At 42.1% G+C, this 18,608-nt stretch overlaps 1 protein-coding gene across 3 annotated transcripts in view; it reads left to right on the forward strand.

Annotated features, from left to right (window-relative positions):
• ITPK1 (inositol-tetrakisphosphate 1-kinase) overlaps window positions 1-18,608 on the forward strand; it is a 509,696-nt gene that overhangs the window by 108,639 nt on the left and 382,449 nt on the right. For all 3 annotated transcript variants that reach the window (XM_053697538.1, XM_053697536.1, XM_053697537.1), the window contains exon 3: window positions 4,833-4,857. In XM_053697538.1, the coding sequence (XP_053553513.1) occupies window positions 4,833-4,857 (25 nt within the window). The remainder of the gene's footprint in view (window positions 1-4,832; window positions 4,858-18,608) is intronic.

Below are 18,608 nucleotides of genomic sequence, written 5' to 3' on the forward strand. Positions count from 1 at the left end.
TATGGCTACTGTTATGACTGAAGTTTTGTCTAAATTACCAGAACTAAGAGGCAAGCGTGATCACTCTGGGGTGAGAACAGAGTGCGCTGACAATGCTAGGGCCATGTCTGATACTGCGTCACAGCTCGCAGAGCATGAGGACGGAGAGCTTCATTCTGTGGGTGACGGTTCTGATCCAAACAGATTGGACTCAGATATTTCAAATTTTAAATTTAAATTGGAGAACCTCCGTGTATTACTAGGGGAGGTCTTAGCAGCTCTCAACGATTGTAACACCGTTGCAATACCAGAGAAACTGTGCAGGTTGGATAAATACTTTGCGGTACCGGCGAGTACTGAAGTTTTTCCTATACCTAAGAGACTAACTGAAATTGTTACTAAGGAGTGGGATAGACCCGGTGTGCCGTTCTCTCCCCCTCCAATATTTAGAAAGATGTTTCCAATAGACGCCACCACTCGGGACTTATGGCAAACGGTCCCCAAGGTGGAGGGAGCAGTTTCTACTTTAGCTAAGCGTACCACTATCCCGGTGGAGGATAGCTGTGCTTTCTCAGATCCAATGGATAAAAAATTAGAGGGTTACCTTAAGAAAATGTTTGTTCAACAAGGTTTTATATTGCAACCCCTTGCATGTATCGCGCCGATTACGGCTGCGGCAGCATTTTGGATTGAGTCGCTGGAAGAGAACCTTAGTTCATCTACGCTAGACGACATTACGGACAGGCTTAGAGTCCTTAAACTAGCTAATTCTTTCATTTCGGAGGCCGTAGTACATTTAACCAAACTTACGGCTAAGAACTCAGGATTCGCCATACAGGCACGTAGGGCGCTGTGGCTAAAATCCTGGTCAGCAGATGTTACTTCTAAGTCCAAATTACTTAATATACCTTTCAAGGGGCAGTCTTTATTTGGGCCCGGTTTGAAAGAAATTATCGCTGACATTACAGGAGGTAAGGGCCACGCCCTACCCCAAGACAAAGCCAAAGCTAAGGCTAGACAGTCTAATTTTCGTCCTTTTCGGAATTTCAAAACAGGAGCAGCATCAACCTCCACTGCACCAAAACAGGAAGGAGCTGTTGCTCGTTACAGGCAAGGCTGGAAGCCTAACCAGGCCTGGAACAAGAGCAAGCAGGCCAGGAAACCTGCTGCTGCCCCAAAGACAGCATGAACCGAGAGCCCCCGATCCGGGACCGGATCTAGTGGGGGGCAGACTCTCTCTCTTCGCCCAGGCCTGGGCAAGAGATGTTCAGGATCCCTGGGCACTAGAGATCATATCTCAGGGATACCTTCTAGACTTCAAATTATCTCCCCCAAGAGGGAGATTTCATCTGTCAAGGTTGTCAACAAACCAGATAAAGAAAGAAGCGTTTCTACGCTGCGTACAAGATCTGTTATTAATGGGAGTGATCCATCCGGTTCCGCGGTCGGAACAAGGACAAGGGTTCTACTCAAACCTGTTTGTGGTTCCCAAGAAAGAGGGAACTTTCAGGCCAATCTTAGATTTAAAGATTCTAAACAAATTCCTAAGAGTTCCATCGTTCAAAATGGAAACTATTCGGACAATTTTACCCATGATCCAAGAGGGTCAGTACATGACCACTGTGGATTTAAAGGATGCTTACCTTCACATTCCGATCCACAAAGATCATCACCGGTATCTAAGGTTTGCCTTCTTAGACAGGCACTACCAGTTTGTAGCTCTTCCATTCGGATTGGCTACGGCTCCAAGAATCTTCACAAAGGTTCTGGGTGCCCTTCTGGCGGTACTAAGACCGCGAGGGATTTCGGTAGCTCCGTACCTAGACGACATTCTAATACAAGCTTCAAGCTTTCAAACTGCCAAGTCTCATACAGAGTTAGTTCTGGCATTTCTAAGGTCGCATGGATGGAAAGTGAACGAAAAGAAGAGTTCTCTCTTTCCTCTCACAAGAGTTCCATTCTTGGGGACTCTTATAGATTCTGTAGAAATGAAGATTTACCTGACAGAAGACAGGTTAACAAAGCTTCAAAATGCATGCCGTGTCCTTCATTCCATTCAACACCCGTCAGTAGCTCAATGCATGGAGGTGATCGGCTTAATGGTAGCGGCAATGGACATAGTACCTTTTGCACGCCTACATCTCAGACCGCTGCAATTATGCATGCTAAGTCAGTGGAACGGGGATTACTCAGATTTGTCCCCTACTCTGAATCTAAATCAAGAGACCAGAAATTCTCTTCTATGGTGGCTTTATCGGCCACACCTGTCCAGGGGGATGCCATTCAGCAGGCCAGACTGGACAATTGTAACAACAGACGCCAGCCTACTAGGTTGGGGCGCTGTCTGGAATTCTCTGAAGGCTCAGGGACTATGGAATCAGGAGGAGAGTCTCCTGCCAATAAACATTCTGGAATTGAGAGCGGTTCTCAATGCCCTTCTGGCTTGGCCCCAGTTAACAACTCGGGGGTTCATCAGGTTTCAGTCGGACAACATCACGACTGTAGCTTACATCAACCATCAGGGAGGGACAAGAAGCTCCCTAGCTATGATGGAAGTATCAAAGATAATTCGCTGGGCAGAGTCTCACTCTTGCCACCTGTCAGCAATCCACATCCCGGGAGTGGAGAACTGGGAGGCGGATTTCTTGAGTCGCCAGACTTTTCATCCGGGGGAGTGGGAACTTCATCCGGAGGTCTTTGCCCAAATACTTCGGCGTTGGGGCAAACCAGAGATAGATCTCATGGCGTCTCGCCAGAACGCCAAACTTCCTCGCTACGGGTCCAGATCCAGGGATCCGGAAGCAGTTCTGATAGATGCTTTGACAGCACCTTGGAACTTCGGGATGGCTTATGTGTTTCCACCCTTCCCGCTGCTTCCTCGATTGATTGCCAAAATCAAACAGGAGAGAGCATCAGTAATTCTAATAGCGCCTGCATGGCCACGCAGGACTTGGTATGCAGATCTAGTGGACATGTCATCCTGTCCGCCTTGGTCTCTACCTCTAAGACAGGACCTTCTGATACAGGGTCCATTCAAACATCAAAATCTAACTTCTCTGAAGCTGACTGCTTGGAAATTGAACGCTTGATTTTATCAAAACGTGGTTTTTTTGAGTCGGTTATTGATACCCTGATACAGGCTAGGAAGCCTGTTACCAGAAGGATTTACCATAAAATATGGCGTAAATACCTATACTGGTGCGAATCCAAAGGTTACTCTTGGAGTAAGGTTAGGATCGCTAGGATATTGTCCTTTCTACAAGAAGGTTTAGAAAAGGGTCTATCAGCTAGTTCTTTAAAGGGACAGATTTCAGCTCTGTCCATCTTGTTACACAGGCGTCTGTCAGAAAATCCAGACGTCCAGGCCTTTTGTCAGGCTTTAGCTAGGATCAAGCCTGTGTTTAAAGCTGTTGCTCCGCCATGGAGTTTAAACTTAGTTCTTAACGTTTTACAGGGTGTTCCGTTTGAACCCCTTCATTCCATTGATATAAAATTGTTATCTTGGAAAGTTCTGTTTTTAATGGCTATTTCCTCGGCTCGAAAAGTCTCTGAGTTATCAGCCTTACATTGTGATTCCCCTTATCTGATTTTTCACTCAGACAAGGTAGTTCTGCGTACTAAACCTGGGTTCTTACCTAAGGTAGTCACTAACAGGAATATCAATCAAGAGATTGTTGTTCCATCCTTGTGTCCAAATCCTTCTTCAAAGAAGGAACGTCTTCTACACAATCTGGATGTAGTTCGTGCCCTCAAGTTCTACTTGCAGGCAACTAAAGATTTTCGCCAAACTTCTTCCCTGTTTGTCGTTTATTCTGGACAGAGGAGAGGTCAAAAAGCTTCTGCTACCTCTCTCTCTTTTTGGCTTCGTAGCATAATACGTTTAGCCTATGAGACTGCTGGACAGCAGCCTCCTGAAAGAATTACAGCTCACTCCACTAGAGCTGTGGCTTCCACTTGGGCCTTTAAGAATGAGGCCTCTGTTGAACAGATTTGCAAGGCTGCAACTTGGTCTTCGCTTCATACTTTTTCCAAATTTTACAAATTTGACACTTTTGCTTCTTCGGAGGCTATTTTTGGGAGAAAGGTTCTTCAGGCAGTGGTTCCTTCTGTATAATGAGCCTGCCTATCCCTCCCGTCATCCGTGTACTTTTGCTTTGGTATTGGTATCCCAGAAGTAATGATGACCCGTGGACTGATCACACATAACAGAAGAAAACATAATTTATGCTTACCTGATAAATTCCTTTCTTCTGTTGTGTGATCAGTCCACGGCCCGCCCTGTTTTAAGGCAGGTAAATATTTTTTAAATTATACTCCAGTCACCACTTCACCCCTGGTTACTCCTTTCTCGTTGATTCTTGGTCGAATGACTGGGACTGACGTAGAGGGGAGGAGCTATATGCAGCTCTGCTGGGTGAATCCTCTTGCATTTCCTGTTGGGGAGGAGTTATATCCCAGAAGTAATGATGACCCGTGGACTGATCACACAACAGAAGAAAGGAATTTATCAGGTAAGCATAAATTATGTTATTATACACGTAAAAGAAATTTCGATGTGTGGTTTCTAAATGCTGATAGTTGGATTTATGATGTTTTATGTTTACTGTCCATTTAAAGTGGAATTTTTGGGGAACGTCTGTACAATACAGATGTGAAAATTCCTGTGTGCTGAACTCGGATAGGTTTGTGTAAAATGAAAAAGAATAGTGAGAAATTGTACAATTAGAAATTGGGGGGGGGGGGTAATGTCCTATTTTATTGTCACCAATTACATTTGCAAAGGTTTTAGTAAAATATTATTATTGCCGTTTTGCTTTTTTTAGTAAACTGCTTTTATTTCTTCATTTTTGTAGGAAAAGAGGAATAGAAGTCATACAGGTGAGTGGTATCCATTTTTATTTATTTATTTCTATATTATTTTGCAGTCTTTATTTATAATTGAAAAATATTTACCAGTACGCATTCAGTGTGTAATTTATGTTATTATTTCTCCAACATAGGTGTGTCCGGTCCACGGCGTCATCCTTACTTGTGGGATATTCTCTTCCCCAACAGGAAATGGCAAAGAGCCCAGCAAAGCTGGTCACATGATCCCTCCTAGGCTCCGCCTACCCCAGTCATTCTCTTTGCCGTTGTACAGGCAACATCTCCACGGAGATGGCTTAGAGTTTTTTAGTGTTTAACGGTCTTAAGGAGGTGTTATCCAATTTGGATGATTGTGATTATCTGGTCATTCCAGAACCACTATGTAAAATGGAAAAGTTCTTAGAGGCCCCGGGGCCCCCCAAAGCTTTTCCTATATCCAAGCGGGTGGCGTACATTGTTAGTAAAGAATGGGACAGGCCCGGTATACCTTTAGTACCTCCCCCCATATTTATAAAATTGTTTTCCTATAGTCGACCCCAGAAAGGACTGATAGCAGACAGTCCCCAAGGTCGAGGGGGCGGTTTCTACTCTACACAAGCGCGCCACTATACCCATAGAAGATAGTTGTGCTTTCCAAGATCCTATGGATAAAAAATTAGAAGGTCTGCTAAAGATGTTTGTTCAGCAAGGTTCCCTTCTACAACCAATTGCATGCATTGTCCCTGTCACTGCAGCCGCGTGTTTCTAGTTTGATGAGCTAGGAAAGGCGATTATTAGTAATTCTTCTTCTTATGAGGAGATTATGGACAGAATTTGTGCTCTTAAATTGGCTAATTCTTTCACCCTAGACGCCACCTTGCAACTGGCTAGGTTAGCGGCGAAAAATTCTGGGTTTGCTATTGTGGCGCAGAGCGCTTTGGTTAAAATCTTGGGCAGCGGATGCGTCTTCCAAGAACAAATTGCTTGACATTCCTTTCAAGGGGAAAACACTCTTTGGCCCTGACTTGAAAGAGATTATCTCTGATATCACTGGGGGCAAGGGCCACGCCCTTCCTCAGGATAGGTCTTTTCAAGACCAAAAATAAACCTAAGTTTCGTCCCTTTCGCAGAAACGGATCAGCCCCAAGGGCTACGTCCTCTAAGCAGGAAGGTAATACTTCTCAAGCCAATCCAGCCTGGAGACCTATGCAAGGCTGGAACAAAGGAAAGCAGGCCAGGAAACCTGCCACTGCTACCAAGACAGCATGAAATGCGGGCCCCCGATCCGGGACCGGATCTGGTGGGGGGCAGACTCTCTCTCTTCGCTCAGGCTGGGGCAAGAGATGTTCTGGATCCTTGGGCGCTAGAAATAGTCTCCCAAGGTTATTCTCTGGAGTTCAAGGGGCTTCCTCCAAGGGGGAGGTTCCACAGGTCTCAGTTGTCTTCAGACCACATAAGAAGACAGGCATTCTTACATTGGGTAGAAGACCTGCTAAAAATGGGAGTGATTCATCCTGTTCCATTAGGAGAACAAGGGATGGGGTTCTACTCCAATCTGTTCATAGTTCCCAAAAAAGAGGGAACGTTCAGACCAATCTTAGATCTCCAGATCTTGAACAAGTTTCTCAAGGTTCCATCGTTCAAGATGGAAACCATTCGAACACTTCTTCCTTCCATCCAGGAAGGTCAATTCATGACCAAGGTGGATTTCAAGGATGCGTATCTACATATTCCTATCCACAAGGAACATCATCGGTTCCTAAGGTTTGCATTCCTGGACATTTCCAGTTCGTGGCGTTTTCTTTCGGATTAGCCACTGCTCCTAGGATTTTCTCATAGGTACTAGGGTCCCTTCTGGTGGTGCTAAGACCAAGGGGCATTGCTGTAGTACCTTACTTGGACGACATTCTGATTCGAGCGTCGTCCCTTCCTCAAGTAAAGGCTCACACGGACATTGTCCTGGCCTTTCTCAGATCTCACGGATGGAAAGTGAACGTGGAAAAGAGTTCTCTATCTCCGTCAACGAGGGTTCCCTTCTTGGGAACTATAATAGACTCCTTAGAAATGAGGATTTTTCTGACAGAAGCCAGAAAAACAAAACTTCTAGACTCTTGTCGGATACTTCATTCCGTTCCTCTTCCTTCCATAGCGCAGTGCATGGAAGTGATAGGTTTGATGGTAGCGGCAATGGACATAGTTCATTTTGTGCGCATTCATCTAAGACCATTACAACTGTTCATGCTCAGTCAGTGGAATGGGGACTATTCAGACTTGTCTCCGAAGATACAAGTAAATCAGAGGACCAGAGACTCATTCCGTTGGTGGCTGTCCCTGGACAACCTGTCACAAGGGATGACCTTCCGCAGACCAGAGTGGGTCATTGTCACGACCGACGCCAGTCTGATGGGCTGGGGCGCGGTCTGGGGATCCCTGAAAGCTCAGGGTCTTTGGTCTCGGGTAGAATCTCTTCTACCGATAAATATTCTGGAACTGAGAGCGATATTCAATGCTCTCAAAGCTTGGCCTCAGCTAGCGAGGGCCAAGTTCATACATCAACCATCAGGGGGGAACAAGGAGTTCCCTAGCGATGGAAGAAGTGACCAAAATCATTCTATGGGCGGAGTCTCACTCCTGCCACCTGTCTGCTATCCACATCCCAGGAGTGGAAAATTGGGAAGCGGATTTTCTGAGTCGTCAGACATTGCATCCGGGGGAGTGGGAACTCCATCCGGAAATCTTTGCCCAAGTCACTCAACCGTGGGGCATTCCAGACATGGATCTGATGGCCTCTCGTCAGAACTTCAGAGTTCCTTACTACGGGTACAGATCCAGGGATCCCAAGGCGGCTCTAGTGGATGCACTAGTAGCACCTTGGACCTTCAAACTAGCTTATGTGTTCCCGCCGTTTCCTCTCATCCCCAGGCTGGTAGCCAGGATCAATCAGGAGAGGGCGTCGGTGTTTTGATAGCTCCTGCGTGGCCACGCAGGACTTGGTATGCAGATCTGGTGAATATGTCATCGGCTCCACCATGGAAGCTACCTTTGAGACGAGACCTTCTTGTTCTAGGTCCGTTCGACCCACTCCAGCTGACTGCTTGGAGATTGAACGCTTGATCTTATCAAAGCGAGGGTTCTCAGATTCTGTTATTAATACTCTTGTTCAGGCCTGAAAGCCTGTACCCAGAAAAATTACCACATAATTTGGTATATCTGTTGGTGTGAATCTGCAGGATTCCCTTGGGACAAGGTTAAGATTCCTAAGAGTCTATCCTTCCTTCGAGAAGGATTGGAAAAAGGATTATCTGCAAGTTCCTTGATGGGACAGATTTCTGCCTTGTCTGTGTTACTTCACAAAAAGCTGGCAGCTGTGCCAGATGTTCTAGCCTTTGTTCAGGCTCTGGTTAGAATCAAGCCTGTTTACAAAATTTTGACTCCTCCTTGGAGTCTCAACCTAGTTCTTTCAGTTCTTCAGGGGGTTCCGTTTGAACCCTTACATTCCGTTGATATTAAGTTATTATCTTGGAAAATTTTGTTTTTGGTTGCAATTTCTTCTGCTAGAAGAGTTTCAGAATTATCTGCTCTGCAGTGTTCTTCTCCTTATCTGGTGTTCCATGCAGATAAGGTGGTTTTGCGTACTAAACCTGGTTTTCTTCCAAAAGTTGTTTCTAACAAAAACATTAACCAGGAGATAGTTGTGCCTTCTTTGTGTCCTAATCCAGTTTCAAAGAAGGAACGTTTGTTGCACAACTTGGATGTAGTTCGTGCTCTCAAATTTTACTTAGCAGCTACTAAGGATTTCAGACAAACGTTGTCTTTGTTTGTTGTTTATTCTGGTAAACGGAGAGGTCAAAAAGCAACTTCTACCTCTCTCTCCTTCTGGATTAAAAGCATTATCCGATTGGCTTATGAGACTGCCGGACGGCAGCCTCCTGAAAGAATCACAGCTCACTCCACTAGGGCTGTGGCTTCCACATGGGCCTTCAAGAACGAGGCTTCTGTTGATCAGATATGTAAGGCAGCGACTTGGTCTTCACTGCACACTTTTTCTAAATTTTACAAATTTGATACTTTTGCTTCTTCTGAGGCTATTTTTGGGAGAAAGGTTTTGCAAGCCGTGGTGCCTTCCATTTAGGTGACCTGATTTGCTCCCTCCCTTCATCCGTGTCCTAAAGCTTTGGTATTGGTTCCCACAAGTAAGGATGACGCCGTGGACCGGACACACCTATGTTGGAGAAAACAGAATTTATGTTTACCTGATAAATTACTTTCTCCAACGGTGTGTCCGGTCCACGGCCCGCCCTGGTTTTTTTAATCAGGTCTGATAATTTATTTTCTTTAACTACAGTCACCACGGTAACATATGGTTTCTCCTATGCAAATATTCCTCCTTAACGTCGGTCGAATGACTGGGGTAGGCGGAGCCTAGGAGGGATCATGTGACCAGCTTTGCTGGGCTCTTTGCCATTTCCTGTTGGGGAAGAGAATATCCCACAAGTAAGGATGACGCCGTGGACCGGACACACCGTTGGAGAAAGTAATTTATCAGGTAAACATAAATTCTGTTTTTTGAGGCTTTGAGGAGCAAGATCGCATGAATCAGAAACTGCTTCTTTTGCCTTTCTGCCACCACAGAGGTGGTGAGGTCAATCACCCAGACAGACACTTGCTTGTTCGGAGTGATTCACATGCCCTGCTCTTGTGCAATTGGTTGAGCAGGAATAGAGGGCGGCATTGCACAATAAACCTCTAGTGCAATGTTAAATTTTGGCATGTGATGCAGCATCGCAAGTGGAGATTGCTCGTGGACAGGTTCACTATTTGCAAAACTGTTCACCTGCAACGATGATAAATTCTGCCCTAAATTTTGTTCTCAAGTATCTTCTAAGAAATTAGTTTTAAGTATAAGTTAGTCTTCCTTATTTGACCAGTATTAAACGGACACTGAACCCAATTTTTTTTCTTTCATGATTCAGGTAGAGCATGACATTTTAAGCAACTTTCTAATTTACTCCTACTATTAAATTTTCTTCATTCTCTTGGTATCTTTATTTGAAATGCAAGAATGTAAGTTTAGATGCCGGCCCATTTTTGGTGAACAACATGGGTTTTTCTTGCTGATTGGTGGATAAATTCATCCACCAATTAAAATGTGCTGTCCAGAGGTCTGAACCAAAAAAATAAAGATAGCAAGAGAATGAAGACAAATTGATAGGAGTAAATTAGAAAGTTGCTTAAAATTTCATGCTCTATCTGAATCACAAAAGAAATTTTTTTTGGGTTCAGTGTCCCTTTAAGATGTGAAGCTGTACTGTGAGCCGCCTATCATACAAGCCATTGACTCTCAGAATTTTGTCTTCTGATTCTGTTGTGGTTTTGGGTCTTCCAGACCTCTTCCTGTTTTCACTTGCCTTTTGATGGTGTAGGAAACCGTACTCACTGATACCTTGGCTTTCATTGCAGTTTCTCTAAAAAGAAAGACCTACACTTTCAAGGGTTTTAATGATGTGTTTATGTTATTTTTCAGTTTTAGGTGGAACTGGAAAAATTTAGATATTCTAAAACTTTTGACGGGTAGTATATGTATGTATGTGTATTTTAACTAAATAGTATATGTTGAAATGCCTGTCTTTTCACACAGCACTAGTGTAGCATGACAAACTTCCTTTAGAAACAAGTTTCAGTTCAGGGTAGATCTATGTGTTTTCATTTTCAGAATTCCTGAAAATTACTACACTATAAGATGGCTATTGTGTCTTGTATTTTGTATTGTTACGGTCACAGTAAAGTTTAAGGAATTAGTGCCCTGTATCTAAAATTAATCTTAAAAACAGGGGCACTTTAATTCATTAAACTTTACAATGACTCTTCTTTTTTTAAAATACTTACCTTTGCATTATTGAAAACAGACCGCAGATCCTCCACCCGCATCTCCTACTGTAGTTAGCATATCGATGACGAATCCGGCTTCCTCCAATAGTTGCGTGCCCCACGAGCTGGATGCCAAAGGAGGCATGCAAAGATTGGAGGAAGCCAGATTCGTCATTGATCTGCTAACTACAGTAGGAGATGCGGCGAGAGGATTGCTGGTCTGTTTTCCATAACTCAAATGTAAGTATTTTAAAAATAAGTGTCATTGTAAAGATTAATGAATTAAAGTGCCCCTGTTTTTAATATTATTTTTAGATACCGGGTACTAATTCCTTAAACTTTACAGTCACTTTAATAAAAAAATTTTACCAGCCTGTTTACATAGAAGTGTTGATTTTGATTCCTTTTAAGAACTGGAAGGCTCTGTTCATATTTCTTTTTTTTTTTTTTTTAAATGTAATCTTAATTGTTATGTATAATCCAGCGTATTGCTGAAATCCCTTACAGTATTAGGTGTTTCCTCCTATGTTGGAAGTCTGTTACCTGAATCAATTGCCTTTTCTGTATATACAGGTAGAAAACCCTTTATCCAAACTGCTTCGGACCAGAAAAGGTTTGGATTTCGGAATAGTTTAGATTTTTAAATATTTACATATGTAAAACATATTAATTGAAAAGCTTGATTTTCAGAATCAGTTTAGATTTTGGAACTCCGGACCCTGGCATTTTGAATTTTTTTTTTTTGGTTTCAGGTAGAGAGTATAGTTTAAAAAAACCCACACACAGAAAAAAAATTATTTTCATATGTTATAATATTTGCCTCTTTCTCTTGGTAGCCTTTGTAAAAAACTTTTAATGAAAACTTACTAAAGAAGGCTCAGGAGCGTGAATGTGTCCATATATATTTATCTATCTATTTAGTATTCTTTCAAATAAGCGCTGCCACCTTTAGTTCAGGCCAAACCCAAACACACTTGCGCTTTGCACAGGACAGCAACTTTTTTTTTTGCATAGTACACACTATATGCTAAATTTATCAAGCTGAGGAGGTCAGGGGCACATATACCCGCCCCTGTCCGCCACTTCTAGGCTCTGGCGGAGGAATTTCCCCGGAGGAATTTACCATTGCACATGAGCACTATTTTGCTCTTGCGTGCAAATCCGCCTCCTGCCTGCGCACAGACAATCACTCCTGGGCAGGAGCTCTCAATCTCCCTGGTCGGACTAGACTGCGGAGATTGAATTTCGCTACCTTAGAGGTGGCAAAATGTTAGGAAAGCAGCTGTCTGATGACCGCTGCTTGTTAAATACGGTGAGTAGGTTCTCTTGTGAGAACATGCAGCCGTAGGGGCTCAAAGGCTGGTGAAAGCCTTTGATAAATCGACCCCTATGTCTAATAGCACATAGATATTCACACTCTCTATCTCACACACTCTCTATCTCACACACTCTCTCACACACACATACATAAACCCACACACACTCTCTCACATACACACCCACACACACTCACTCTTTCTCACACACACTTCCTCTTTCACACATAGACTCACACAGGACGACACAGACTCACATAAGGACAAACACTCTCACACAGACACTTAACATACATAGACACTTAACAGAAACAGACACACTCAGACACACAATAACTGTAGGCATGTGCAGTATGTTGCAAATGCACATCACCTTTTTGGCTGTGGCTGTTTCCCACCAAACCCAGACATTGGCATGTCCCGTCCTGACTCCGCTTCAAACCTGGACACACAAATGGAAGCCCAAACTGCCTGGTTCATTCCCACAAAGGTGGTATTTCAAATATTGTTGCAAATACTGTTGCTATATAGTGCTCGAGCCACATACACGCCTACCTCATTATGCTCTCATGGAAAGGAGCTATGGTTTAACAAAGAATACCAAGAGAACGTTATACTAGAATTCAATTGGAAAATTTTTGTATTCAATTGTACGTTCCATGTCTCTTTAAAGCTCATCTATCTCCTTTTTCTCCTTTTCACCCATCATGAAATATTTTCCTGTAAGTTGTTTTATTATTTAGACCATGTACAGTTTAAAGGGATAGAAAGTTCCAAATTGAAATGTACATGAGTGCATTGCAATTTTAAATAGAAGCATTTTTGCAATATACATCCATTCGCAAAAATGTGAATGTCTACAGGACTATTTGTTCTACCAAGCAAATTACACTTTCAGCACATTTGCCCATCGCTAATACTGCCATATGCTGTTAGGGCCTCTGCACCAGTATCCAAACAGCATGCCTTATCAGTAGTCAGTAGTGGCTTATATGACACAAATAAAGTCTTCACTGAAGCAATACACACCACTGCCAGCTCTCTGAGCTTGGATATTAGTGCACAGGCCCTCACAGCATATGTGCATATGCCAATGAAAAACTAATAACTTTTACTAGAAGCATTTATGCTAATGGAAATATATTGCAAAAAGGCTTCCATTTAAAATTGAAATGTACCCGTGCACATTTAAATATTAACTTTCTATCCCTTTCAGTAGTCCTCCTTTCTTTCATGTAATTAGCAAGAGTCCATGAGCTAGTGACGTATGGGATATACATTCCTACCAGGAGGGGCAAAGTTTCCCAAACCTCAAAATGCCTATAAATACACCCCTCACCACACCCACAAATCAGTTTTTACAAACTTTGCCTCCTATGGAGGTGGTGAAGTAAGTTTGTGCTAGATTCTACGTTGATATGCGCTCCGCAGCAGGTTGGAGCCCGGTTTTCCTCTCAGCGTGCAGTGAATGTCAGAGGGATGTGAGGAGAGTATTGCCTATTTGAATGCAGTGATCTCCTTCTACGGGGTCTATTTCATAGGTTCTCTGTTATCGGTCGTAGAGATTCATCTCTTACCTCCCTTTTCAGATCGACGATATACTCTTATATATACCATTTCCTCTACTGATTCTCGTTTCAGTACTGGTTTGGCTTTCTACTACATGTAGATGAGTGTCCTGAGGTAAGTAAGTCTTATTTTCTGTGACACTCTAAGCTATGGTTGGGCACTTTTATATAAAGTTCTAAATATATGTATTCAAACATTTGCCTTGACTCAGGATGTTCAACATTCCTTATTTCAGACAGTCAGTTTCATATTTGGGATAATGCATATGAATAAATCATTTTTTCTTACCTTAAAAATTTTGACTTTTCCCTGTGGGCTGTTAGGCTCGCGGGGGCTGAAAATGCTTCATTTTATTGCGTCATTCTTGGCGCTGACTTTTTTGGGGGAAAATTTTCGTCATTTTTGACGTTTTTTTTGCGCCAAAGGTGTCGGCGTTCCGGATGTGGCGTCATTTTGGCGCCAAATAATGTGGGCGTCTTTTTTGGCGCTTAAAAAATATGGGCGTCACTATTGTCTCCACATTATTTAAGTCTCATTATTTTGTGCTTCTGGTTGCTAGAAGCTTGTTCTATGGCATTTTTTTCCCATTCCTGAAACTGTCATTTAAGGAATTTGATCAATTTTGCTTTATATGTTGTTTTTTCTATTACATATTGCAAGATGTCCCACGTTGAAGCTGAGTCAGAAGATACTTCTGGAATATCCCTGCCTGGTGCTGGAGCTACCAAAGCTAAGTGTATCTGCTGTAAACTTTTGGTATCTGTTCCTCCAGCTGTTGTTTGTACTGTTTGACATGACAAACTTGCTAATGCAGATAATATTTCCTTTAGTACTGTTACATTACCTGTTGCTGTTACGTCAACATCTAATACTCAGAGTGTTCCTGATAACATAAGAGATTTTGTTTCTAAATCCATTAAGAAGGCTATGTCTGTTATTCCTCCTTCTAGTAAACGTAAAAAGTCTTTTAAAACTTCTCATTTTTCAGATGAATTTTTAAATGAACATCATCATTCTGATACTGATATTGGTTCTTCTGATTCAGAGGATTCTGTCTCAGAGGTTGATGCTGATAAATCTTCATATTTATTTAAAATGGAATTTATTCGTTCTTTACTTAAAGAAGTCCTAATTGCATTAGAAATTGAGGATTCTAGTCCTCTTGATACTAAATCTAAACGTTTAGATAAGGTTTTTAAATCTCCTGTAGTTATTCCAGAAGTTTTTCCTGTCCCTGGTGCTATTTATGAAGTAATTTCCAGGGAATGGAATAATTTGGGTAATTCTTTTACTCCTTCTAAACGTTTTAAGCAATTATATCCTGTGCCATCTGACAGATTAGAATTTTGGGACAAAATCCCTAAGGTTGATGGGGCTGTCTCTACTCTTGCTAAACGTACTACTATTCCTACGGCAGATGGTACTTCCTTTAAGGATCCTTTAGATAGGAAAATTGAATCCTTTCTAAGAAAAGCTTACTTGTGTTCAGGTAATCTTCTTAGACCTGCTATATCTTTAGCGGATGTTGCTGCAGCTTCAACCTTTTGGTTAGAAGCTTTAGCGCAACAAGTAACAGATCATAATTCTCATAGCATTATTATTCTTCTACAACATGCTAATAATTTTATTTGTGATGCCATCTTTGATATCATTAGAGTTGATGTCAGGTATATGTCTCTAGCTATTTTAGCTAGAAGAGCTTTATGGCTTAAAACTTGGAATGATGATATGTCTTCTAAGTCTACTCTGCTTTCCCTTTCTTTCCAGGGTAATAAATTATTTGGTTCTCAGTTGGATTCTATTATCTCAACTGTTACTGGAGGGAAAGGAACTTTTTTACCACAGGATAAAAAATCTAAAGGTAAATTTAGGTCTAATAATCATTTTCGTTCCTTTCGTCACAACAAGGAACAAAAGCCTGATCCTTCATCCTCAGGAGCGGTATCAGTTTGGAAACCATCTCCAGTCTGGAATAAATCCAAGCCTTTTAGAAAACCAAAGCCAGCTCCCAAGTCCACATGAAGGTGCGGCCCTCATTCCAGCTCAGCTGGTAGGGGGCAGATTACGTTTTTTCAAAGAAATTTGGTTCAATTCTGTTCACAATCTCTGGATTCAGAACATCGTTTCAAAAGGGTACAGAATTGGCTTCAAGATAAGGCCTCCTGCAAAGAGATTTTTTCTTTCCCGTGTCCCAGTAAACCTAGCGAAGGCTCAAGCATTTCTGAAATGTGTTTCAGATATAGAGTTGGCTGGAGTAATTATACCAGTTCCAGTTCTGGAACAGGGGCTGGGGTTTTATTCAAATCTCTTCATTGTACCAAAGAAGGAGAATTCCTTCAGACCAGTTCTGGATCTAAAAATATTGAATCGTTATGTAAGGATACCAACATTCAAAATGGTAACTATAAGGACTATCCTGCCTTTTGTTCAGCAAGGGCATTATATGTTTACAATAGATTTACAGGATGCATATCTGCATATTCCGATTCATCCAGATCACTATCAGTTTCTGAGATTCTCTTTCCTAGACAAGCATTACCGGTTTGTGGCTCTACCGTTTGGCCTAGCTACAGCCCCAAGAATTTTTACAAAGGTTCTCGGTGCCCTTCTGTCTGTAATCAGAGAACAGGGTATTGTGGTATTTCCTTATTTGGACGATATCTTGGTACTTGCTCAGTCTTCACATTTAGCAGAATCTCATACGAATCGACTTGTATTGTTTCTTCAAGATCATGGTTGGAGGATCAATTTACCAAAAAGTTAATTGATTCCTCAGACAAGGGTAACCTTTTTAGGTTTTCAGATAGATTCAGTGTCCATGACTCTGTCTTTGACAGACAAGAGACGTCTAGAGTTGATATCAGCTTGTCGAAACCTTCAGTCACAATCATTCCCTTCGGTAGCTTTATGCATGGAAATTCTAGGTCTTATGACTGCAGCATCGGACGCGATCCCCTTTGCTCGTTTTCACATGCGACCTCTTCAGCTCTGTATGCTGAACCAGTGGTGCAGGGATTACACAAAGATATCTCAATTAATATCTTTAACACCGATTGTACGACACTCTCTGATGTGGTGGACAGATCACCATTGTTTAGTTCAGGGGGCTTCTTTTGTTCTTCCGACCTGGACTGTAATTTCAACAGATGCAAGTCTGACAGGTTGGGGAGCTGTTTGGGGGTCTCTGACAGCACAAGGGGTTTGGGAATCTCAGGAGGTGAGATTACCGATCAATATTTTGGAACTCCGTGCAATTTTCAGAGCTCTTCAGTCATGGCCTCTTCTAAAGAGAGAATCGTTCATTTGTTTTCAGACAGACAATGTCACAACTGTGGCATACATCAATCATCAAGGAGGGACTCACAGTCCTCTGGCTATGAAGGAAGTATCTCGAATTCTGGTATGGGCGGAATCCAGCTCCTGTCTAGTTTCTGCGGTTCATATCCCAGGTATAGACAATTGGGAAGCGGATTATCTCAGCCGCCAAACGTTACATCCGGGCGAATGGTCTCTTCACCCAGAGGTATTTCTTCAGATTGTTCAAATGTGGGGACTTCCAGAAATAGATCTGATGGCCTCTCATCTAAACAAGAAACTTCCCAGGTATCTGTCCAGATCCAGGGATCCTCAAGCGGAAGCAGTGGATGCATTGTCACTTCCTTGGAAGTATTATCCTGCCTATATCTTTCCGCCTCTAGTTCTTCTTCCAAGAGTAATCTCCAAGATTCTGAAGGAATGCTCGTTTGTTCTGCTGGTAGCTCCAGCATGGCCTCACAGGTTTTGGTATGCGGATCTTGTCCGGATGGCCTCTTGCCAACCGTGGACTCTTCCGTTAAGACAAGACCTTTTGTCGCAAGGTCCTTTTTTCCATCAGGATCTCAAATCCTTAAATTTAAAGGTATGGAGATTGAACGCTTGATTCTTAGTCAAAGAGGTTTCTCTGACTCTGTGATTAATACTATGTTACAGGCTCGTAAATCTGTATCTAGGGAGATATATTATAGAGTCTGGAAGACTTTTATTTCTTGGTGTCTTTCTCATAATTTTTCCTGGCATTCTTTTAGAATTCCGAGAATTTTACAATTTCTTCAGGATGGTTTGGATAAAGGTTTGTCTGCAAGTTCCTTGAAAGGACAAATCTCTGCTCTTTCTGTTCTTTTTCACAGAAAGATTGCTAATCTTCCTGATATTCATTGTTTTGTACAAGCTTTGGTTCGTATAAAACCTGTCATTAAGTCAATTTCTCCTCCTTGGAGTTTGAATTTGGTTCTGGGGGCTCTTCAAGCTCCTCCGTTTGAACCTATGCATTCGTTGGACATCAAATTACTTTCTTGGAAAGTTTTGTTCCTTTTGGCTATCTCTTCTGCCAGATGAGTTTCTGAATTATCTGCTCTTTCTTGTGAGTCTCCTTTTCTGATTTTTCATCAGGATAAGGCAATGTTGCGAACTTCTTTTAAATTTTTACCTAAGGTTGTGAATTCTAACAACATTAGTAGAGAAATTGTGGTTCCTTCATTCTGTCCTAATCCTAAGAATTCTAAGGAGAGATCATTGCATTCTTTGGATGTTGTTAGAGCTTTGAAATATTATGTTGAAGCTACTAAGAATTTCCGAAAGACTTCTAGTCTATTTGTTATCTTTTCCGGTTCTAGGAAAGGTCAGAAGGCCTCTGCCATTTCTTTGGCATCTTGTTTGAAATCTTTAATTCATCATGCTTATGTCGAGTCAGGTAAAACTCCGCCTCAAAGGATTACAGCTCATTCTACTAGGTCAGTTTCTACTTCCTGGGCGTTTAGGAATGAGGCTTCGGTTGATCAGATTTGCAAAGCAGCAACTTGGTCTTCTTTGCATACTTTTATTAAATTCTACCATTTTGATGTGTTTTCTACCAAAAACTGCTTCAGAAGAAGAAAAGTACTTCAGGCAGCTGTTTCAGTTTGAATCTTCTGCTTATAATTTAAACTTTATTTTGGGTGTGGATTATTTTTCAGCGGAATTGGCTGTCTTTATTTTTTCCCTCCCTCTGTAGTG

Source organism: Bombina bombina, chromosome 1 (assembly GCF_027579735.1).
Source record: "Bombina bombina isolate aBomBom1 chromosome 1, aBomBom1.pri, whole genome shotgun sequence".
Lineage (NCBI taxonomy): Eukaryota > Metazoa > Chordata > Amphibia > Anura > Bombinatoridae > Bombina > Bombina bombina.